The sequence below is a fragment of the Leopardus geoffroyi genome, chromosome D4, assembly GCF_018350155.1.
Source record: "Leopardus geoffroyi isolate Oge1 chromosome D4, O.geoffroyi_Oge1_pat1.0, whole genome shotgun sequence".
NCBI lineage: Eukaryota > Metazoa > Chordata > Mammalia > Carnivora > Felidae > Leopardus > Leopardus geoffroyi.
The window spans coordinates 11196967-11222453 of record NC_059342.1 but is presented as its reverse complement, the minus strand read 5'-3'; the positions used below and the strand labels follow the sequence as shown (position 1 = coordinate 11222453).

General features: G+C 45.3%; 1 protein-coding gene across 2 annotated transcripts in view; it reads right to left on the bottom strand.

Moving 5' to 3' along the window:
- PGM5 (phosphoglucomutase 5) overlaps positions 1-25487 on the bottom strand; it is a 185354-nt gene that overhangs the window by 20311 nt on the left and 139556 nt on the right. Inside the window, exon 10 of one of the 2 annotated variants that reach the window (XM_045469642.1) lies at positions 15628-15762. The exons of the other annotated variant lie outside the window; for it this stretch is intronic. Within the exon in view, the coding sequence (XP_045325598.1) occupies positions 15628-15762 (135 nt within the window). The remainder of the gene's footprint in view (positions 1-15627; positions 15763-25487) is intronic. 2 annotated transcript variants of the gene reach the window in all.

Genomic DNA, 25487 nt, shown 5'->3' with positions numbered 1-25487 from the left:
TATTATTATTATTATTCTTTAAGCAGGAAGCCTGGCTTGCTAGAAGAGTAGGGTGGAAGTGTGTGTTCAAGCATCTAACCCCAACAGGTTGACCTTTGGTAGGCAGACAACAACTTCTCTGGCTTCTGCTTCCTTGTCCATAAAATGAAACTCATATTATCTTTTCTCACAGAAGATCCGATTTTTTTTTTAATTTTTTTTTAACGTTTATTTATTTTTGAGACAGAGAGAGACAGAGCATGAACGGGGGAGGGGCAGAGAGAGAGGGAGACACAGAATCGGAAACAGGCTCCAGGCTCTGAGCGGTCAGCACAGAGCCCGACACGGGGCTCGAACTCACGGACCGCGAGATCATGACCTGAGCCGAAGTTGGCCGCTTAACCGACTGAGCCACCCAGGCGCCCCAAGATCCGATTTTTTTAAAAAAGATTAAGAATACCACAAGTGTTCTCAGCTCCTTGACTGAAAGGCACCCAAAGTCACTGCAATCAGAAGTAACATCTCTCTTCCATTGATACTCACTATAATATTTTCCAGACTATGACTATTAGGATTTCTTTTAAAGAATCTGCGAACGATATTTGGCTTCTTTTAAAAACGTTAACTTCGATGGGCACCTGGGTGGCTCAGTTGGTTGAACATTCAACTCTTTGGGCTCAGGTCATGATCCCCGGGTCATGGGATTGAGCCCTGTAATGGGCTCCGTGATGAGTGTGGAGCCTGCTTACGATTCTCTCTCTCTGCCCCTCTCCCCAGCTCGTACACTCTTTCTCTCCAAAATGAAAAAAATTTTTAAATGTTCAAAAAAAAAAAAAAAAGAAGTAACATCCACTGACAAATAGAAATGACCCTCCACTCAAAGAGATTCTTCTCCGTGATACAAAGACTGTCGGTGGACTTTAGGGACAGTTAATACACATTTTATGAGTGCGGTGGCTGAACATTTCTTCCACGTTTGACAAAAGAACATGTTCTCTTGAACTTTGCCTTTAAGACATACCTGCCATATACTACAATTAACAACTCAGGCAACAACAGATGTTGGTGAGGATACGGAGAAAGGGGAACCCTTTTGCTCGACTGGCGGGAATGCAAACTGGGGCAGCCGCTCTGGAAAACAGTATGGAGGTTCCTCAAAAGATTAAAAATAGAACTACCCTAGGACCCAGCAATTGCAACTACTAGGTGTTTATCCACAGGATACAAAAATGCTGATTTGAATGCACCCCAATGTTTACAGCAGCCCTACCAACAATAGCCAAATTATGGAAAGAGCCCAAATGCCCATCGACTGATGAATGCATAAAGAAGATGTGGTTATATATACAATGGACTACTACACGGTGATCAAAAACAATGAAATCTTGACGTTGGCAACAACATGGATGGAACGAGAGTGTATTATGCTAAGTGAAATAGGTCAGTCAGAGAAAGACAGATATAAGATTTCACTCATATGTGGAATATGAGAAGCCCAACAAATGAACATAAGGGAAGGGAAGGAAAAATAAGATAAAAACAGAGAGGGAGGCAAACCATAAGACTCTTCAATTCAGAGAACAAACTGAGGGTTGCTGGTGGGGAGGTGGGTGGGGGATGGGTTAAATGGGTGATGGGCATTAAGGAGGGCACTTGTTGGGTGAGCACTGGGGGTCGTATGTCAGTGATGGATCACTGGGTTTTACTCCTGAAGCCAAAACTACACTGTATGTTAGCTAACTTGAATTTAAAAAAAAAAAAAAAAAAAAAAAAAAAAAAAAAAAAAAAACATAGCTGCCATATAACCCTCAAGTATTTTAAAATACTTAGGGCACCTGGGTGCTAAGTCAGTTGAGCGTCCGATTTTGGCTCAGGTCAAGATCTTGTGGTTCGGGGCGCCTGGGTGGCGCAGTCGGTTAAGCGTCCGACTTCAGCCAGGTCACGATCTCGCGGTCCGTGAGTTCGAGCCCCGCGTCCGGCTCTGGGCTGATGGCTCAGAGCCTGGAGCCTGTTTCCGATTCTGTGTCTCCCTCTCTCTCTGCCCCTCCCCCGTTCATGCTCTGTCTCTCTCTGTCCCAAAAATAAAAATAAAAACGTGGGAAAAAAAATTTTTTTAAATAAAAAAAAAAAAAAAAAAAAAGATCTTGTGGTTCACGAGTTCAAGCCCCGCATCGGGCTCTGTGCTGACAGCTGGGAGCCTGGAGCCTGCTTCAGATTCTGTGTCTCCCTCTCTCTCTGCCCCTCTCCTGCTCACGCTCTGTCTCTCTCTCTCTCTCTCAAAAATAAATAAACACACACAAAAATATATGTGTGTGTGTGTGTGTGTGTGTATATATATATATATATATATGTATATGATTGACCTTTACCTAGTGATAGAAATAGTGCTAGACTGTCTACCCACAGTTTTAGGAAGGCTTCCTATCTTGGTAAAATCAACTTAGAACTTTCTTTACCTCCTCCCTGGGTTATTTTGAATCTCTCCATTCGAATGATATTAACTGTGTGAAGAAAACACAGTCTAACACTGTGGAGTTGAAGCGAGGCAGGGTTTCTATGGAGACGCAAAGTGAAACTGACTTTCTTGCTTCTCTTTTTGTTAATTATTCTGAGAAGCAGAAACAGGTCTTCAAAGGTCTTGCAGCACTTGTCTGAGTTGTGTTCTATGCTTTTTTGTGATTTTCTGGAAGGAGGAGGGAACAGCAGAGGCCAATCACCTGGCTTCCTAGTAGTTTAGAGGGATTTTTCTGCTCTAATCAAGGGGCAAATAAGGGTCCCGATGGTCGTCGCAGAAGGATGCCTCAAACTTGAATGTGCAAAGGGATTACCGGGGCAGCTCATTAAAATGCAGAGTCGGATTCAGCAGGTCTGGGATGGGGCCTGAGACTTTGCACTTTAGGAAGCAACCAGATGATGCTGATGCTACTTGTCCTTTGGGTAGCAAGAGCTTAGAACACAGATAGAAACACGCTAAATTGCAGCCGCTTTTAAACTTTTTATAGAATCTTATCCATTAAAAGGATGATGCCTGCAACTTCTGAGCAGTATCGAAATGAGATATGCTATGCAACTGTAAGTCAAGGCCAGAGTCTTGATTCACCAGTATGGAAATGCCCACGTGGCTAAACCCAATAGAAAACACGCAGTATAAAAAGTACAGCTGGAAAATCTTAGTAAATCATCACGAAAGTGTCTTAGGTTTTGTCGAACACCACACCGGCCATCCTAACTGTAACTTCTGAGGCTGTCACTAGAAGCAAACAAGGAACAAAAAGCAATCATAGACTTGTTGCTTCCTATTGGATGTGGGGCTTCTTTGGGGAGTGGGTTTGAGGATGACCGGTAAAGCATCTGAAGTGCAAGAGTGCCTGTTGCCAATTCCTGGAAGCCCCATTCTGCCCCAAAATACAATGTCAAGGTTCTCCTGGCTTTGTGCACCTATGGACATGTTTCCCATGCATTCCAAGTATTCACCAGGGCTCTCTCTCATGCTTTCCTTTTTCCATCCCATGTATCCACGAGTTCCTCCTTAGTAGTTCTCCTTTCTCTTCCTAAATATAGTGCTGCTCATCTGAAAATCATTTGTAAGCAACTGCTTTGGATAGGAAAAAGAAGGAAACTTGCTTCACGAAATCTGAAGCCCAAAAAAGGAACTTGATTTCACGAATACAAACATGCTCTAAGACATTTTCCTTTCAGGCTTCATTGCGACCAAAAGCCAGGGAGTTCGATCTCAGAACGTCAAGTTTGGGGGTTTCCGGAGATATTTGATACTTTGCTTTAAAACTGGAAAATTCATGTATCAACACACACACACACACACACACACACACACAAATACAAATGACACTTTACCTTTTATAAATTGTATTGTTTAGCCAAACTCATTTTGATGTATGCTTCACTGAATGTAACAAGAAATAGTTTAAAACCTGTAAGGCAGGGTCAGCAAACTGTAGTCCTTGTCTGGCCCACCACCTGGTTTTTATACAGCCTAGGAACAAGAATGGGTTTTACATTTTTAAGCAGTTAAAAACAATCAGAAGACGAATACTTTGTGACATGGGAAAGGTACACAAAGTCCAAATTTTGTTGTCCGTAAGTAAATGTACTAATTGGTTGACGCATTGTCTGTGGCTGCTTTTGTGCTACAAGGGCAGTTGAGAACTGGTAAACACAGTTCCATAGGACTAATGTGACCTCCTCGAAATTCATGTCGGAGTCCTGACCCTCCCCCAGTCCCTCAGAAAGTGATCTTCTTTGGAGACAGGGTCTTTACAGAGGCAATCAAGTTAGAGTGAGGTCACTGGGGTGGGCCCTGATCCAATGTGACTGGTATCCTTATAAGAAGGAAAAATCTGGACACAGACATCCACAGAGAGAAGATGACGTGAAGAAGCGGAGGGAGAAGATGGCCATCCACAAACCAAGAAGGGAAGTCAAGAACGCATCTTTCCTCACCGCCCCTAGATGAAAACCAACCCTGTCACTGCCTTGAATTTGAATTTCCAGCCTCCAAGACTGGGAGATAATACATTTCTATTGTTTAAGCCACCTGGCCTTATGACGTCAGCCCTAGCAGACTAACACAGCTAGCAGAACTTAAAGGTATTTGCTCTTTGGCCCTTTGTAGAGAAAAGTTGTTAACACCTCTTCTGTAGGGCTAAGTTTTTGCATTTAATACTCTGAAGCCATCAAGCACTTATCTTACAACCAGGAACAGAGATTCTACAATCTTCTCTCCGATGAGCCCACCCTTTGTCTCACACCTGCTCTTGTCTTCAAATCCTTTCTCTCTGGCAAATGAGTTGGGAACAACCAACCAATTGCGCCCTGTCTTGGATAGGACTATTGGACAACCCCAACAAAACAAATTACTAGTTAGTCTGAGACTCTTTGATCTTCGTGTGATCAGAAAATTGGTCTCCACTGCTATTAATAAAAATAATGGCAAGAACAATATTAGTAACAGCTGACATTTATTGAGCACTTTGCGTGTGCCATTGTCCAAAACACTCTGTACGAATGATTTCATTTAATTATCACAACAGTCCTACGAAATAAAAAGTATTTCTATCCCCATATGACTGAAAAGTAACTGAAGCTTACAGATTAAGTTGCCAAGGGCTCAAGGCCAAGGGTGTATGATTCCAAAGCCCAATGGTGGGACAATGGGACATCGGGCCAAAATCCTGGTGCCCCCAAACACCTGGAAAAGTGACTGTGTTTCTGTCTTTTCCTCTCCATATGACACATGGCTTTTATTGTGGTGCTTTGACATCTTGTGGCCTTGTTAATAGTGGAAGGGTTTGCTCCTCCCAGGGAGGAGAAATTTCTATCTAATTTCTAGAGGTAGCAGATAGGTGCCCTATGAACACACCTTTCATATGCAGACCAATCAATCCCGAGTCTCATTCCCAAATATCTCCTTTATGGGACTTTCACATTCTGGGCCACTGTCCACTGGCCCTAATCACCCAAGGGCCAGGTATCAGACAACCAGGAACAGCCCCTCCACCTCAGAGCCTGCCAAAATTATTCACACTAGCCAATCCTACGTCTCCTCAGTCTGCTAAGTCTGGTAATAAAAGCTCTTGCCCACATTTCCCCCCGACTCTTTCTGCCTCATAATTGGTGATTCCCCCTGTGGCCCTGAATGGAGCGGCATGCCCGGTCCTCCTGGGAACAATGAGTAACCCGCCATCTTTTCAGTGGCGATTGTCTCCTAATCTGTTGGCCTCACCATACCTAAATAATAAAACCTACATATTAAAACACTCTCATAGCCTCATTACCTCCCACCTGCCCATCATTAACTTTGGAATACACAGGCCCCAAGTTACCAAACAACACCTTCCGTGATGATTTCTACAAACAGAAATGCTTGGAAATAAAACCCAAAGCAAAATAAAATAAACAAGCATACACAACCCACAAAGCAAGAATTTCATAAACCTTTCGCTGTTTTCTCTCCTAAGACCTACGCATTCTGGGACTGAAATGCTGCCCTTCCAGAGTTTGTCATACCTCTCAGCTCTCCTGGGAGGCAAAAACAAAGGACGGAGAGCTCCCTCACTTCATCCGGAACAGGGTTTCTCTTTCTGGGATGAGGATGTCAAACTTGAAATCATCCAAGAGCAGACAGGAGAGCTAAAACAGCCACATTCCTCCCCTTAACCACCCAGAACGTATGTTCCCCAGGAAAAATGCACGACCGCGGTGGCGAGCCCAGGCAATGTCTCCTCCTGATACTGCTTGAGGGCACAGTCTAGTCCAGAGCCTTCTCCTGAAGGTCACAGGCAACCTCCACTTTCACCGCCAGTATTCATTGACCAAGAAACACTTTTGTTTAGGAGCAAAGGAAATGATTTACTATCCGCCAAAGAAGAGCACCGCTTCAAAGAAAGCCTGAATCATTGCCAGCTGATGAGATTCGGGTAGCTTTCTGCCGAAGGGAAACTTGCTTGTGTGGTGTATCTGGGCTGGAACAAAGAGGATGCCGGGAAAGACAGATTGTGCTCGCCACAGTTGTCAAACCCATTCATCTGGTGAGAGGAGTTATGGCCAGTGACCCTCTGTACTTGTGTAACCAAGGCAAATTCATTCATGCTCCCTTTTCAGGCTGAGTAAACAAGACCCAGCAAGACTCTGCGATTTGTGGACACAAACTGTGCCAGGTTCACCAATGGCTGGTGAGGCATGCGCTTTGGGCACAGCAAAGCAGAGACGCCGAAATAAACAGCCTCAGAAGGAAAAACCAAAAGTTTTGTTAGATTTCCTGACATTTATTTTTGAAGCTAACTTTGTTTTTATTTTGAATTCCATAGGGGGAAGTAGGGAGGGGAAATCCAATTTTTTCCGGGCTTTGGGTCCCTAAACCTTAATTTACAATTGACCCAAAGCCAGGATCAAGGCACGCCTTTTAGTTCTTCTGCTTCTTAAGGCCACCAGGTTCTTGGGGGTAAAATGGCAATGCCAGACAGCCTTAGAAGATTTGGGAGAAGGGTCTCTTTTGTGCTTATTGCCAAAAAGGGGGAATCGAGCTAGGCTTTGTCTGTGGGCTCACCATGAGTGGTTTACAGCCGCAGTCAGCTCTCATCAGGGCACACGCTTGCCCACAAAGGCTTGAGTGCCCATTCAGCACCTTGAAGAGGGGTCTGATCCCAGCAGAGGCAGGGAAAGGCCCAAGGGAGTTTTTCACACACCCACAGGTGATGATCCCAGTTCTTCGATCCAAGGAGAACAACCCAGAGGAATAGCAAAGCGCGAGTGCAGGCTGCAATATCTAGGGAGAGAAAGGACTGCTCCGCTCACTCTTTTTAGGAGGCTATTCACCTGAGTGAGTAGAAATAAAGAAAACTCACACATCTTTGTCGTTTTCTCAAGTTTCATTCAGCTCCAAGTGACTCGGCTTTGTGAAAACACAGCTGTCCTAATTTCATTTCTATGCCACTAGAGGGGAATCTAACCCACCTGACCAGACCCTGTTTCTTTCTTTTTTTTTTAAATAATAATCACAGAACTCCAATTTTAAAGTTCTAGAAAACGCTGACACATTACCTTGTTCCATCCTTTCCACGCCTGCCTCTATTTAAAAATTATTTAAATCTGTGTGGTCATAGAGACTCCGAGAAAAGCACAAACCGGCCATCTTACTTGGGCAGACGCCCTCACAGTTGAGAAATTGTTCTAACAGTCAGTCTGAATCCCTTCCAGTTCAGCCTGAGTTTATTTCATCACATTACATATTCATTAGTTATGGAGAACAGCTGGTCATCTTTCTCTGCATCGTATTATTCTTCTAATTCCTGAAGACCTCCAGGTCATGCCTCCCTGACAGGCAAAATGAGCCCGCTCTTTAACTTGGCCAGAGTTTACACCCCAACCCTTTAACCACGTGTTTCTTTTCTAAACTCTCCCTACATCACTCCACCCTCCTCCATATTTTCAAATTATAGCAATCCAGACTAAACTCCGAGGAGAAAAAGAAAATGAACTGCCTTCTCATCTTTTTCTTCATGCAAGGCTATTAATACATCCCTGCGCAGATTTTCTTTCTAAGTAACAACATGATGTTTTTCACATATATTTAACTGCTATGACTCCAAAACTCTCTGTGTGTGTATATGTATATACGTACACAAACCACACGCACATACATACACACATAAGCATGTACAAACACAAACACACACGTCTATACATTTTCATGTTGTCATGAAAACTGAATACCTAAGTGGGTATCCATTTACGTTTTTCACTTCTGAACGCCATTGTTTCCGATTTTTCCCCATCACACGTATCATTTCTAATTTTATTCCCCTAGTTTTTAACCCCTCACTTTAGATGCCCCGTTGCGTATAAAACCCAACGAGGATGTATCTAGAACATTATGTTTTAGATGATTTTTTTAAAACCTGTTCCTTGCTAACTCAAATTAAGGGAGGGAAAACTGGTTGTTTTCAGAGCACTTACGTTTATCCACATTTATAAGTGTGGTGTAAAAAACCACATATTTGGTCTTTGTCCCTGGCCCCTGGCACAGAGCTCCCCAAACCCTTTGCACTACCTGAGTGATATGAGTGGATTTGTTAATCATAGTAAGTCCCTTTCAACCACACCTGAGTTTATGCGGACGCCGTGACTCTTACAGACCCCAGATGGCTTCAGAATGAGGGCTGCAGCCTGAGGAAACCATCAGGTGATTAGAGGGTTGGAAATCCCAGCCTCCCAGGAAGGGAGAAGGGCTGGAGGTGAAGTTCAGTCACCAATGCGCAGCGATTTAATCAATCATATCTACGTAACGAAACCTCTGTAAAAACTCCTAAACAGGGTTCAGAGAGCCTCTGAGTTGGTGACCACCTCAAGGTCCTGGGAGGGTGGTGTGCCAGGAGGAGTCATGGGAGCTCTGAGCACCCTTCCCCCCATACCTTGCACTATGCATCTCTTCCGTTTGGCCATTCTTGAGTTGTATCTTTTATAATAAACCACCAGTAGTAAGCAAAGTGCTTTCCTGGGTTCTGTGAGTCATTCTAGCAAATTACCAAAGCTGAGGAGGGGATCGTGGGAACCCCTGAATGTGTATTCTAATGAACAGAAATGTGGGGAGCCTGGGCACCCCTTTCTTAAGTGGGGGCAGTCTTGTGGGACTGAGCCCTTAATCTGTGGGGTCTGGGCTAACTCCGGGTAGTTAGTGTCAGAACTGAATTTAACTGCTGGGCACCCACCGATGTCTGAGAATCAGGGGATTGGTTGGTGTGAGGGGAAAAAACAGTATCTCAGTAAGTAAATACTGAACTAAGGCTCCAGATGCAGCCTTGGGTTCAAGCATAGAGGTAGGAGGAAATCCTCTCTCCTTGGACCTCAGGGTTAGCATGGACAACCTGGGTTTTAGGAAGAGCTAGTTTGACTCTCCAATCCAGAAACTGCCTGCTCCCTATTAATGGCTCCCTGACTCAGTTTACCAACTTGAAAAAGAAGGATGATAATTCTACTCTGGCGGGGGGGGGGGGGGCGGGGAGGCGGGCACTGGAACGATTAACACAATAATGGGCATATCTAACGTATCTAGAATGGTTCCTGGCACTTGGCAGGGACCTTAAAAATGACAACAATTTGCTTCAAACTTTCAAGCGTTAAGAGAGAACCTGATGGTAGCACCAAGGTTCACACTGAGCACAGAATACTTGTTTCCCAGGTGATATAATGCGTCTGAGATGTTCGGAAGTAATTAACACTGAATATTTCATTTGTTCGGCAAAACTATATCGGGCATTTACCTTCTGCCGGATAGTATTCTGTGCGCTTGGGGAAACAGCGAAGAACACTGACAAAGTGTTGACACACTTTTTTCCCGGTGTTTACATTCTACTGGTAGAGACAGACAGCAAAGCAAGTGAATATATGTGTGAGATGGGGTAAGTGCCATGGAGGAAAGTCAAGCAGGGTGAGAAAGATAAACGGTATGCAAATGTGAGGGTTATTTTACACAGGGCGGCCAGGGGAGTCCTCAAGTAGGAAACAAGAGGTCAAGCCACTGAGATATTGGAGGGAAAAGCACCCCAGGCAGAGGAAGCAGCCGCTTTCAAGCGGCAGGAGGCAGGGTGTCTTTGGTAAGTGCACAGAACAAGGGCTGGAGGGTAGAAAGACACAGGACAAGAGGTAGGAGACGCGGTCAGAGGGAGAAGGGGATCATTTCCAGCAGGGGGCTGGATCCCCTGGTACGGGTTTTGGCTCTACCCGGAGTGAGATAGGGAGCCACTGGAGGACCGTACCAGAGCGATTAGGGGAATTTAACTTAAAAAAAAAAAAAAAGTTATTCTGGTTGCTGTGCTAAGACTTTCGGTATGCGGGGGTGGAGTGGGCAAGAGGAGAAAAGGAGAGAGACCGGGTAGGAAGCTAATGGCAGTCATCGAGAGGCCAGGACAGGAGCTTGGTCCTGGGGAGAAATGGTAGAGGTGGTGAGGTGGGGTCAGACTCTGGTTGTGCTTTGAAGGTCATTCATAGGGTTTGCTGTTGGATGTGAAGTATGGGAGGAAGAACAAAAGAGTCAAGGATGATTCCTAGGATTTTGGCTGAACCCTCTGGGAAGGATGGAACTGCCATTTACTGAGAGAGATGAAGACTCCCTCAGGTAAAGAAGGAGGGGTCTTCTGGAGCAAGGAGGGATGAGGGAAGCTGGCAGGAGGCCACTTCTGCAGTAAGTCAAGTTGGAGGTGCCTGGAAGACATTCCAGTTCATTCCAGGGCGCTACTGGAGAGAGAAATCTAGAGCCCCGTGCATGCGAGCACAGTAAACACAGGAATTGCTCAAGCACCTGGGCGGCTCAGTTGGTTGAGCATCTGGCTCTTGGTTTCAGCTCAGGTCATGATCACAGGGTTCATGGGTTTGAGCCCCATGTTGGGCTCTGCACTGACAGGAGGGAGCCTGCTTGGGATTTTTTCCCTTTCTCTCTCTCTCTCTCTCTCTCTCTCTCTCTCTCTCTCTCTCTCTCTCTCTCCGCCCCTCCCCCTGCCCACACTCTTTCTCTCTCTCAAAATAAATAAATGAACTTAAAAAAATTAAAAAAAAATAAAGGTATTGCTTTTCCTACAATTGCCAAGAATTCAATGACCTGTCTTTAAGGCTTAGCGGTTCATCCAACTCTGCTATTCAAAGTGTGGCTCCTAGACCGGCAACACAGCATGACCTCAGAGTTTGTTAGAAAGGCAGACTCCCTGGCCTTCCTCAGACTGAGTCCGAATCTGCATTTTTAACAAGATCCCCAGGTGATTGAAATAAACACTGAAGTTTGAGAGCACCATCTAACTAGACTTATCTGGGAGGCTGTTCAAAAATGCAGTCCCTTCCCCAGAACAATTAAAGTTGAATCTCTCAGAGGGAGGACCAGGCACAGATATCTTTATCAACACCGCCAACCCCCCTGCCCCCCCCAACCAGCCAGCCAGCCAAGTGGTCCTGCTCTGTTAGAACCATGGATCCAACTGGTTCGTTCCCTTTGTACTACTAGGTTTATGTTGCTAGCGCCCTCGGGAACCCACCTCTAAAGAGATGTGCAGATCTAGGATAGCATGAAGGCATGTAACTAGAGTAACCCTATATCCTGGTTTACTGGGGACATTCTCAACATAATTATTATCAGTGCCCCGTTTCGTTCTCAAAAATATCCTGGTTTAGATGAGAAGTTCTATGTCCTCCCAATATAAAGCACAAAATGGCTCTGGACTTAACATTTCTAGATTATAAAGTCATAAGAACAAATAGAGTAAAATGGCAACCAGCCCTTGGTTGGGCAGATGAATTCCAATTTGACTCCTGGTGCTTAGATATTGGTCTTTATTCTATCTACAGCTTATCAGAAATTCATAAAGTCCGTTGATTATAAGGAGGGTTGGGGAAAACTGGGCCCCTTCCAAAACCTGGGGTGGGATAGGGTGTGGTTTTATTCTGCAATTAAAGTACCAAGTGTTAAAGCCGAGTGTTGATTAGCCAGAGCTGATTATCAGGCTGTGATTATCCAGCCCTGAGCAAAACTTCTCCTTCCTTTTCCTTTTGGGTCTTTTATTGTTCGTTAGCTACTCCACCCTCAGGTTCAAAGGGAAAAGGAAAGAAGGTAAATAAACAGTTAACTTAGCAGTTCTGCTAATAAGTTTGGTGGGAACCAAAACGGAAACACTTGGACTGTTTCCGGTCACCTGTGAACTGAGATCCTTTGGCTCATCCCTTTTTCCAAATTATTACCAGCTGGTTTGAGGGCTTGTTGGAGGCCTACTGATGGCCAGTAAAATTAAAGGAATCTTCTATTTTCAAAACGATGTGATCTTCCAGAAACAGGCCTCGGAGGCTTGCCTTCCTGATTTACCCAGGACACAGAGTGAGGGCAAGGCAAGCATCTCCTCTCACTAGGGCTGCCATCTTCCTCCTCCCCTCACCACCTGTTCCCAGGCACAGATGGATAAAATTAAAAAAAAAAAATATTTTGTGTGTGTGACGGGGCACCTGGGTGGCTCAGTCGGTTCAGCGTCCGACTCGGTTTCTGCTCGGGTCATGATCTCATGGATTCGTCGGTTCGAGCCCCACGTCAGGCTCTGTGCAGGCAGCATTGGGCCTTCTTGGGATTCTCTTTCTCTCTCTCTCTCTCTCTCTCTCTCTGCCCCTCCCCCACTCAAGCTGTCTCTGTCTCTCTCATTTACAAATAGTATTTTTTGATGTAGTTAAGAAATTATTATACAAAGACAAATACCATATGATTTCACTCATCTGTGGAACTAAAGAAGCAAAACAAACCAGCAAAGGGGCGCAAAAAAGAGAGGCAAACCAAGAAACGGGCTCGTAACTGTGGAGAACAAACTGAGGTTACCAGAGGTGGGGGTGGGGGGGACGGGTGAAGTAGGTGATGGGGATTAAGGAGTGCCCCTGTTGTCATGCACACCGGCTGATGAAATTGCCGAGCCACTACAGTTACCACCTGAGACGAAGACAACGCTGTACGTTAACTAACTAGAACTTCAATAAAAACTTGTTAGAGATGTCCGGACCAGGAACTCTCCACGTGCCAAGTAAAACAGCCAGATGCCGAGAAGTCAGGTGAAGAGAATTCTCTAGTCCTCTGGTGATTAACTGGAAGGTAGGTGGGTTTTGAGTCAGGGCAGGTGAGACATTAACACCTGTTGAATTGGATACGTTTATCAATGGGATCTCTAGACATTCGAGAGATACTTTATTGGGTGTCTAAGTGTGGGGGGGGTGAGGGGAGAAGGGGTATTTGTTCTGTTTTCTGGGCTGCCAATGGGAACAAGCTAAAAGGGGGGGGTGGGGAGAGGTCTCTGCAGCTGAGGAAGCAACACAGCTGGTCTTTGCCCATCAGGCCCCGGATCAGTAATAACTCGAGGAGCATGGCTTATCTTTGGTCTCTGTTAACACTTGACCAGTGGCTCTTCCTCCCAGAGCTCTTGGAAGGCAGAAGCTGGGCTTCTGGGAAAGCAATGCAATAAGGAGGTATAGTGAAGTCAAGTGCCTAGGTGTGGTTCAGCAGTACTGTGATGGGTGAGCCTGCTGGTGTCTCCTTCCCCTTCGTTAGGGGGTCAGATGTCTTTCAAAATCTTATTCTAAATTACACCTCGACTTAAATGTATTATGCGACAGGGCTTAAGTTGGTGAGTCAATGACACAAGATATTTTAATAAAGAGTTCGATTTTAATGTAACATTTTTAGCTGGATCGTGACCTAAACATGGTGAGGCCCACCGAGCCACATCTGGGAAGACCCTCACTCATGATGAAAAAGAGAGGGCATCTAGATGACTGATCAGAAGAACATGATCAGTGAAAGGAATCCCCAACCAATGGTGAACTCTTTAAACCTACAGAATGGAAACTACGTGGGAACGAGCATTACTTATGTTTTCTTTACCCACAGACTGAAGCATATACTTAACACACAACCCAGGCCTATGGAGGTTTCCAGCTTCAAGGGAAGCTTCGGGGGAAGAAAAGGCGAGGGGGAGCACCACTTCGCTTGTGTGTAACACCTCAGAGAGAAACTCACTTGTGCACAGGACTGTTTTCACACGTGTCTAAAGGCCTGGATGTCATATTCCTGTGGTCCGTGTGGGAGGTAAATAAAAATCAGCAGATATCATCACCACTTACCCGGTGCAAATAGGGAAAAGAATGCTGAGAAAAACTAGCCTCGAGTCAGAGTGAGTCAGAGTGGCTGAGGCCAGGAATATCATTCCTCCCCCTGTCTGTAGCTCCGGACTTCTAGGCCCTTGATTTAATCTCATTTCCCAACATGAGAGGAGAAGGGTTTTATATGGAAAGAGAGGGTAAGCCTCCAATTCTTGCACGATTTGGTACTATCTTGGGTGAAATGTACTCACTGACCAATTATGTTGGCAGAGCATGGCCCGTCCTTGAATGGAAAGCCTGTGATTCTGACCGGGAAGGGCCAAGGACCTTTTACTGGCTTCCTGCTCTGCTGCTTCATGCACTAGGTGACCCTCACACTAGCTGTCAGCCTCCAGGGTCTCTACTGCCCCATCTGGGATGATTTGACTCCAAACAGATCTTCTGGCTACAGGGCCAGGTGTCACGATCTACGGCTCCATATTGATCTGGTTCTTCGAGGCTCTCCTGAGAGAGATACCATTTTAAGGAAAACGCGCTAAACCGCTGACAGCGAAAGAAGACCCTCTCTGAGATCATTCTAGGGCCCAACTACGGCAAAGTCTCACGGGAAAGTCTGAGTCACTCGAAAATGAGAAGCAGTGAGTTTCTCTTTGCTTCTCTACTTCTCCACACCAGAAGCATGGAACCACCGTTTTCATCTCAAGGAACCACCTTAGCAAGGACTCTGCTTCAGAACCCAGGGTGGAGTAACGACCAAGGCGGCAAGGGGCGGCCAGGACTATAGCTGGAGGTACCCAATGTTCTGGTGGGTCCTTTCTGGTTTTAATTAATGTTGCCCGCAGCATTGATGAATGTGGCAGTGGGGATACGTACTTTCTGAGTTCTTAATTAGCTCTATTGTTGACAACAGGAAAGGACTTTGCCAGACACAGGGTGGCCCAGCCTTGGCTGGCCTAGCTTAGCCTCCCTAACTTTAAAGGCAGACCTTCTTGTCAAGGGAATCTGGGCTCTGCAGCAGTCTCAGAGAGGAGGCCCAGAGTAGCACCTGTATTGGCACCTTAAGGTCAGGATCCAGCCCAGAGTTTGCCAAACACCTGGAGATTCCTTATTTACATGTGCAGCGTCAAGGCTCTGAGGACTGTGACCAGCTTGACTCTAACTAAACATTTCTTCGTCCATACAAGTGCTGTCTCTTGATATCACCCCCAATTAACAAGCTGCAGTATAGTCAAGAAAGGGAAGTCATTTGGGAGGTGTTGGTCTAAACCCATCATAGAGGCTAGAGCCCAATTTTCTTTTTCAAGCATTGCGAGGAAGGAAGGAAGGAAGGAAGGAAGGAAGGAAGGAAGGAAGGAAATCTGCTTAGGGTTACTCTAAGCCTGTCCTCTAGCTGGATCTATCGATATGGAATTTACTTTCCAGAAAGACAGATAACCCCCACTAAAGGCCCACGAGAGCTCCCTAAATTTTCCAGGAGTGACGAGACATATTGCTGAGGACACAGCTCTGCTTTCGTACCTGAGGCTCCTGGTCATGACCGCCGGGGTCCCTCTCGTAGCTCTCCGCATACAGTCTGATGGTGGCCCGCATACCACTGGAGGAACTGAGCCGAAAGATGAGCCGTGAGGCGTCTGAGAAAATGATCCTTAGGCCCTGAGACCAAGAACACCCAGAACGGGTCAGTGAGCCAAAGAATACATGGGTAGTAACAATTAGTACCTACTCGTGGTTATTGCTGGGGGAGACTTAGGGGCAAAACTGAACAGACGCTCATGTTCCCTTGGTCGGGAGATGTGGGAACCAGAAAGAGGGGGAGGCAAAAGGAGGGGGTGATATTTAATAAATGTCCCTGGGGTCAAAGTTGGTCCCTGGACGCAATGGAAGTAGGCAATTTCTTTATGACAGTCAAGCAAATTACCTGTGTTAAGGTTCCCCGCCCCCCTCCCCCCGCCCCCCCCCCCCGCCCTTTGCTGTAAGTTCATCTATTTTGATTCTTTCCTCGCACTTACATTCCCTGGTAGCAAGTAAGGTCTATAATGAAATGTTTCGGGCTTGGAGCCTCAGCTGGATTCTGGGGTTCCTGCATACAACCTCATCCTCTTGGCTCTGTCCTTCCTTCTTACTCTACACCCTGGCCACCAGGACGGTGTGGGGGCAGAGCTGTGGCAGCATTAATTGGCTTTTGGCTCAGACTGTCTCCGTTCTCTGTGCATCTGTTTTCATTAGTGGCAGGGATATTTGAAAAATACGACCGTAAGATCATATTGTAATGTGTGTTGAAGGAAATTTGTTTTCTTAAGACAACTGACAAAGCCCTTGTTATAAATAAGCATATTGGGAGGGGGCAGAGGAAAGAAGAGGAGGAAACAAAATAATAAGTCTGGTCAGTTGTTATGTCTGAAAAAGGAGAAGTCTCGGGCGACTTTGACATCAGACATTTGCCCTAAGACATTTGCCCTTGAAACTTGTCTGGCCTTAAATCTTGCTTGCTAAGAATAAGCCATTATTAAAAATATACCTCCCATATAAATCTAATGCCTTACCCCCCCCCCCCAAATGCTGCGGTGGGGCGGGGGCACTATGATTCCATCTGAATGGCTTTCTGTTTTTTAAAGTTTGCAGGCATTTCTTGTCCAGTCCCAAAAAAGCCTTAGCCTCTTTTGGAGCGATGCATTGCCTGCCATGATTTGCGTGACAAAAAGGAGCCCCCTCCCTTCCTGGCAACCTGTCTCTCTATGATACTAGCTCTGCAAACAGGATGGTACTAACCAGGAGTCGTTCGATGGGCAAACATTTTATCGTCCCTGGGGATTGAGTCCTGGGCCAAGCCCTGGGTATATGAAGACAAAGACCCAGTACTTGCTCTCCGTAAGCTTGGACCACATTGTGACCACATTACAACGAGCAGTAACCGTTTCCTTACCCATCTTGTGATGCCAGAGGAGTGAATCGTTATGACATTCTAAATAGAGTAAAGGAAGCAATCCCCTACCGATCGGTGTTACATACCAAATTATGTCCAAACTGACAATAAGGCCCCAAAGGTTCCATAACTGCATCCACGGTCATGGTTTTACATACGCTTTTGAAGCTGTTATTTCTTTTTAAGCCTGCACTCCCCTTGTCACCATATACGGGACACATGAGTAGGTGACTGGTTGCTCAGGACTAGGACTTAGGCAGACGTGGGTTAAAGTAATATTAAGGCTGAAGCCCTAACCACCTGTTGTAGATTCCAAACCACTCAAGGCCACCTCTTCTGATGACCACTAAACTCAACCCTTTATTGTAGCTCCCATTCATTACACAATTGGTATATGGCCAGTGGGAGGTATTTAAGAACTCGGGCCATAGCAGACCATCAAAATGTGTTATCAGCTCACAACTAAGCCTTTTTTTTTTCTTTCTTTTTTTACAGTGAAATCATGTTATGATTTTTCTCCTTGTGGGTAACCATAGCTTTGGCCGTATTCATAGAATTTCGGTTAGCATCTACATCGGGTGTCCTGGAATAGACTGGGTGCTTGAAAAGATGATAAAGGCTAGCCCAATGTCTCTCCTTCCTACGGAACCAGCCGTGGGATCTTACTAGAACCCATGGTGTTGTGTGAGACCTCCAAGTGAGGAACGCCACAATTCTCTTCCTCTGCATGGGTGGAAAAAAATTTTAGACCCAGCCCAGTTCTGTGCTGTGACAACTCTAGTTTCGTGTCTGTTGAGTGTCACTTTGATGCGTGAAGTTGTATGGGATTGCCTCAGCGCTGCATCCTCCTCCAATGAACTTAATGAACGCGCACCCTGAACATGAGCTATGTTCTCTCCCGCATGCATCACCTACTCTCAATTAAATTATGAGGCCAAAGTCGCCACTGACCAAGACTTGCCAAGTTTCTAAATGTTCTGTAATTCCAAAAAAAGTATACCAGTCATAAATTTTTCTTTTTTTAATTTGTAGGTTACATCAGGGGTTGGCAATATAGTTTGTCAGCCAAATTTGACCTGCCACCTATTTTTATAAATCGGGTTTTATTGGAACACAGCTGTCCCCATTCGGCGTATTATCTACGCTGCTTTTGTGTCAAAACTGCAGAGCTGAATAGTTATGACAGAAACTGGCCCACGAGGGCAAAAATATTTACTATCTTTTACAGAAAAATGTTTGCTAACTCCTGGTATAAACCGTTACGTGATCCGCAACACGAAATACTTATTCTTCAACCCTATCCCTGAAGATATTTGATCTATGTGCTTACGAAAATCCCAATAGAGACTCTTAGAAACTGAGAATAAACTGAGGGTTGATGGTGGGTAGGAGGGAGGGGAAAGTGGGTGATGGGCATTGAGGAGGGCACCTGTTGGGATGAGCATTGGGTGTTGTATGGAAACCAATTTGACAATAAATTTCCTATTACAAAAGAATAGAAAAGAAAATCCCAATAGAGGAAAATTATCAAGATTTGTATAAATAAGAGTGTCTAACCCATGCATTTTCCCCAGTTATTCTAGCACCTAGCCACAGATCCATCTGGACATACACGTTACCCAAATCGATGTACTTCCGACCGACTACTCACGACAAAAATTGACTTATTAGATTGCATTTTAGGGGTAGGTGGCTCAGTCAGTTGAGCATTTGACTCTCGATTTAGGCTCAGGTCACGATCCCAGGGTTTTGGGATCAAGCCCCGCATCAGAGTCTACACGGAGCATGGAGTCGGCTTAAGATTCTCTCTCTCTCCCTCTGCCCTTTTATCCCATTCGCACGCATGTGCGCGCTCTCTCTCTCTCAAATTAAAAAAAAAAAAATGCATTTCAGTTTCATATCCTCACTTTCATTGCTGGGTCTACAAGGTATCGGCCTTATAAAACCCACTTTTATAATCACTTTCGGGATATTTTTGGAAATTGTATAAAATCCCACATGAGACATTTCCTCAAGAGCCAAGTGTTAGGAAGGTTAGTTCCTTCCCTGAGGAACTGGTATTTTTTGTCTTCTGTCAATAATAACTAACCATAGTTCCCTTTTCAATATGGCTGCCAGAACACTTAATGCCAAATTTGAGGTTCAGCCCAAGTGGATCCTTATGACTTGCATAACTATGAATTTTTCTTCTTCTGTTCTTGACTCTCTACTCTTATTTATATTTTCCCTAGTCTTGATTTCTGTTTCTTATTTATGTCCTAACAACTTCATTATGTACGTTTTTGCTGCCACAAATCCTCCTGAAGAAACAGGGCCCGGCACACATGAATAAAAGGAGTTCCTCTCACTTCTAGCCTTAACCCTACAGTGTTGGAACTGCTGAAACATGTCTTTGGGTCCTTCGTCAGCTGGTGAGCTCTGGAAGGGCAAAGCCTTATGGTCCTTGTTCACACCATTTATCCCCATAGCCCAGGACGATGCCTGGCACGCAGTAGCTCTCTGCAAACACCCGAAGGAATGTCACTGTGTGTTTGACAACTGGAGTGAGCATCCCTGGGATGCCCCCTCCCACATTTAAGGACGACTCACAGACCCAATGAAAACACACTTATATTCTCCATCAGAGAACCGGCGTTAACATATTTACCTTGAAGGGCCGTTGTGAATGATGCTGGATCTACTCATCCTTCATTTTAAAGGCAAAGTTCAGTTTTGGCTAAAAACAATGGAGCTGAATCACGGTGGGTTCCTGTCCCCACTTGTGTGGCACGAGACAAATCCTAAGTCCATTAACTGCAAAATTTGCTGCGCATTGGAATCAGCGAGGCCTAAGACAATCTCAATCACGGAGTGGGGTACCAAATGGGCCCATTTAGCTCCAGCTTAGCATTTTCCTTCCCACCGAGTGCCTGTTGGTGTAGCCTCGGTGACAAGAATGAGGCTTTGCCCATCTCAGCTTTGTCCCAGTGGAAGATGGTTAAAGGGCTACATTCCCTTGCAGGTATTTCCACCCCCAAATCCTCCAATTTGCTTCCCTTTATCACTAGAGCTTTTCTATTTCTCCCCGCATTTGCCCCTCTTTGGTTTGTCGCTTGTAGAAAGTCAGTTTGGAAATGATAAAGGGATAACAACTGGAGAACAACAGGGCTGGAATTCTGGCTTGGCTTTTCAGCTGGTGGTCTTAAGCAAGTCACTTTGTCATAGTTTATTTATTTTGAGAGAGAGAGAGAGAGAGAGAGAGCGAGAGAGCGCACATGAATGGGGAAGGGGCAGAGATGGAGAGACAGAGAATCCCAAGCAGGCTCCACACTGTCAGGGCAGAGCCTGACACGGGGCTCAAACCCACAAACCATGAGATCATGACCTGAGCCAAAATCGAGAGTCAGACGCTTCAGGGACTGAGCCATCCAGGCGCCCCTTGAGTAAGTCACTTTAAGCTCTGTAAGTCTCAGTTCCCTAAAAAGGGTTGAAAAACAATACAGCCAGGCCTACTGGGTTGTTGTGAGCATCAGGTCAGAGACTATATGCGAAACGTGCTTTGAAAATTAGAAATCAGTCTCTAAATACTATTCTTATGTTAAGCTTTTAATGAAAATGGTACTGTGCTCGAAGCCATCCAACCTTCCAGATTTTGCAGAAGATTGCCAAATAAAGCCTAAATGGGAAGAGTTTATGGCACATTTATTTTTAAATTAGGCAGAATTAAGATTAATTTTATTTTAAGAACTGTGCCATGTTCTCTGCAATCACTGCTAAGCTCACGGATCTGTTACCATTTATTTTCTCCAGAACTCCCACTGGCCCGGCTTCTCCGACAACTAAATGCCCCTCCTAAGTGGCTCAATTGAGACCATTATGGTCCTGAAGGAAGGACCTCAGAGTCATCTAGGCCACTTCCTCCCTTCACTGGAAAGAAAGGGGAAGTTCAAGACTGCTTCAGGTAACAGCGAGCCAATCGAGGAGCCAGAACATTAGGTCTTTGGACCCCAGGCCTGTTACTTTAGGGTGAACCACACTGCTTCCCGTGAACTATTTGAACCCTGTCTCATGTGTTTTGTACGGTCCCCCGATGAGCACAGAGCCTTAAGCAGAGCAGGTATCCGATAAATGTTGGCTACGTAAATGTTGGGTTTGTTTTTTGTTTTGAAGCCCTCGTGTAAATCAATGCAGGGAAATCTGCGAGTTGCTAAACACACGCAGAGCCGCCAGATGTGTGCTTGGAGACTCGAAGACATGTTGCAGCCAGGCGGGGAAGGAGGAACTGTCCATTACCGCCAGTGACTTGGAAGTCGAGTAGTGCCTTAGGATGAATTCCAGGGGGAAACAGCATATGGCCCTGCAATCTAATACAACGTCACATATACACAGTCAGTTGGCCACACCAGGCCTGTGAACCCGGAGACAAGACAGGCGTGGAAGAGCGAGACTCGGAGCCTCACTCAGATGTTACCTCCCACAGGAAATCCCAGGGACTTACTTATCTGGAAGGCTTCAAGGTGAAAATACTCCTGTGAAACATCTGAACCACATTTTGTAGAAGAACGCAGGCAGCTTATAAAGCAGAAGATTTGGATGGGACAGACATAGCTCTCCATGAAAAAAATTAACTAGAATGACCCATTTTTCTTTGTTTAAGTCATAGAGTTAGCTGCAAGCGTGAGTTCAAAAGTGGTTGAGCAGGGCAGCAGCTGGTCCACACCGCGCCCTTATATAAATTGCAAACAGGAAGACAATTTATAGAAAAGCGTCTTTCTTCTTGGCTGGCCTAGACTTTGGCTTCTCCTCCCCCATTAGGCTGAGTGCCTTTGTGCAGTGCACTGACTGCACAGCCGTACCCACCTGCCCTACTTTTGGAGGAATTCTCATCTAGCCCTTTCACAACCAACCAGCACACGTTGAGACCAATCATTGCAAATCACTATTTTGGGGGAAATCAAGGTCAAATGACTTTGTAGGTGCGCTTTTAAAACACACATCCAGAAAAAACCACATTAGGTGATGAGAGGGCTTCTTGGAGAGTGAGGACTTAAAAGTTATCCAGATTCCAACCATCACATTTGGAACAATGGAACTAGGTCACACATATCCCATTTCCCCGTGTCTTTGGCCAAAACGGCTGCTGATCTCTGTTCACTCAACACCAGCCCCAGTTCTGGGATATTTTGGAATCAGACATACTTTACCCAGACAACAGGGGTCGCTTCCTCCCTGAGTTCCTGTGACAGTCTGCAGTTTTTTCCTTTAATAATTATGTTTCCCGGTGACAGTCACCCTCGTGACTGCAAACAGACATTGGTATTTCAGTAGGAAGTAACTGTGATGTTATTCATTCCAGAATGCTTGGACTCTTAGCATACATCTTAGTGGGATTCTATCAGCATTTTAGAAGATAGTCCTAAAGCCATCAGCTTCTGTCAGGAGAAGGTACTTCATTGTAATAAAACTCCAATGAATCAGAGGCAAAGGAGTAAGAACTTTAGAATGAACCAGAAAGTGTCTCCCTCTTCCTATTTTCAAACCAGCCAACAAGTCCTTATAAAGTAATGAACATGTGTTTGGTCTTTGGAAGACAAATAGGCAAAATCACAGGAAAAGCAACTGAAAAAGTCATTTAAAAAAATGGGGAGGGCACCTGGGTGGCTCAGTCAGTTAAGCACCCAACTCCTGATTTCAGCTTAGGTCATGATTTCATGGTTCGTGAGTTCGAGCCCCCGAATAGGCTCTGTGTGCACAGGGCAGAGCCTGCTTGGGATCCTCTCCCTCCCTCCCCTCTCTCTCTGTCCTTCCCCTGCTCACCTCTCTCTCTCTCTCAAATAAATAAACACTTAAAAAATATTTTTAACCCATGGTTCTCAAGGTGTCCTACCAGAAGGCCCAAGTGGCTTTATTTAACAAAACTGCAGCGTTGTAGAATGGGCACTGACACTGAGAATAAAAATATTGTGCCACCCCGCTGAGAATGCTATGACCTATAGGAAATCCCAGTTCTTTATCTGGAAAGCCAAACTATGGTATAACGACATTAGATTAAAGAAAGGCATTTAGTCTGTCAAGATGGTCTTCCCTGGGCCGGCTCCCACTCATTCTTCAGGGCAAAGCTTAACTATCACCTCCCCAGAGCCCCTACTTGAGTACCGCCTACGATGCACTCCCAAGTAAGCGCTTTCCCTGTAATACCTTTCAATAAACTCTATAGTGATTACAAATCGCATGTCAGTTTGTCTCTCCTGCTAGACTGTCCTGTATGCTGGTGGATCTTTAACGTTTATTTATTTTTGAGACAGAGAGAGACAGAGCGTGAACGGGGGAGGGTCAGAGAGAGGGAGACACAGAATCCGAAACAGGCTCCAGGCTCGGAGCTGTCAGCACAGAGCCCGACGAGAGGCTCGAACTCACGGACCGCAAGATCATGACCTGAGCCGAAGTCGGCCGCTCAACCGACGGAGCCACCCAGGCTGGTGGATCTTTAACGTCCCAGCAAGCTGCCCGGCATGTAGCAGGTGTTTGGTAAACATTCAATGAGTAGATGAAGACACGAATGAATCACACTTCAACAATCTTCACTGTATCATACGAAAGCAGGAGAGGGATGGATATTTATTATGCAGATTTTTTTTTCCCAAAATCAAAACTGGCAACGGAAAAAGGATTTTTTAACCCAGATGTAATCACAGGATACATGTAACGACAACACCTCACTTCCTAAATATTTCTGTTACTCAACAGAGAAGGACTATTTGTAAGTACTAACTTTCAGACTCAACTAAATCCTATAGGTGGGGTAACGAGCATGGCTGAAATGATTTCTTAATTTCTACTTCTGGATGCACGAACCTCACTCCAGCAAGTGGCATAGGATAGAGATAAGCTGTTCACAACAGCCTCTCAGTTGGTTCATTGATGAGGATGGGATGAAAGTTGAAGGTTGACCAGTTAACTCTAAATAGAGAACTCAGGGGCGCCTGGAGGGCTCAGTCGGTTGAGCGTCCGACTTCGGCTCAGGTCAGGATCTCGTAGTTCGTGAGTTCGAGCCCCGCGTCGGGCTCTGTGCCGACAGCTCAGAGCCTGGAGCCTGTTTCAGACTCTGTGTCTCCCCCTCTCTCTGCCCCTTCCCCGCTCGTGCTCTGTCTCTCTCTGTCTCTCAAAAGTGAATAAATGTTAAACAAAATTTTTTTTTAAATAGAGAACTCAGTCCTGGCCCCCAGATTCTCCAGATGGCACTTTTCAGAAAAGTTCCCTTCATAAGATGCCTCCAGAAATATGCGCTTGGTAAACTTCTCTCTACCTGTTGGCCAGGGGTTCTTAGCACCACAGTATATATTAAAGCACTAAATGCCCGACTACAATGTGATTTCAAGACTGCCAATTTACTTCCTTCATTATTTCTAAATACTGAGAGGATAAAGTGAAGACACCTTCCTGCATATTAAAATAACACCTCTAAAAGCAAATTGACTCTGCAAGCAAGCTTCAAAGGGTACTTTTTCTCTGAACTAATTTCAAATGGTTCTTTTTTTTTTTTCCAGGTTGAGGACAACATCAAAATGCTTCCACTCAGCCTGCACAACTCGAAGGGGGATTAATAAGCTCGGCGTTAGCCTGACATAATCAGATTGGATTTGGTTTTCCACATCAGCTAACCGGTATGCTTTGATTTACATCAGGTTTTTAAATATCAGCTGAACTCTGACTTGCAAATGACTTCAGCACTGGTGGAATTTCACGAGGTTTGATCTGGTTAAATGGAAATACAGGCGTGGGATGGGTGACGAAGAGAGACTTGGTTCCTCAAAGTCTGCTCCTGGTGTCGAGCTTTCTCTCTTCAAAGTTAATTTTCACAATACAGGGCGTGGTTCTGAATTGCTGTCCACCCCAGTGGCAATATGCTGTCACTCAGTGCTGGTACTCTCTGTCTGTCATGTTGTCCTTTCACGCTACCAGGATCGGGGGTATTCCTTCTATCACAGCTGGGAGAGTGTCGTAATGATGGGGGCAGTGAGTGGTGACTCCAGAAGATTTTGGCTACAAGGAAGATGTGGGGGAAGATAAAGGTAAGAGGTAACCCGGGTACTAATGTTGTTGCTTGGGATGGCGATAGGTGAGGAAAAGAGAGAGTGCCTAGCACCATGGAAAACCTTGATGTTTGTACAATGAACTCATCCTTGGGGAAAGAGGGGGCCACCTGTCAAGCCTTAGGGAGGTACCTGCCCTTCCCTCAACTCTTCCCTTCTCCCAACTATATGCGTCTTAAATACAGTGGGAGCCTCTTAAGTTAGTCTGCCACTGGATTGAACTCCCTGCTCTCATAGGAGCTACTGGCTTGTTTTTCCCACTCGTATTTGAAGAAGGCATTATTACTCATTCATGTGACTCAATTTTACCTGATAATAAACAGAGACACATCCTCATGGGACAGGAGAGAATGAACCACAGTTGTTGAACCATGCCTCGCTAA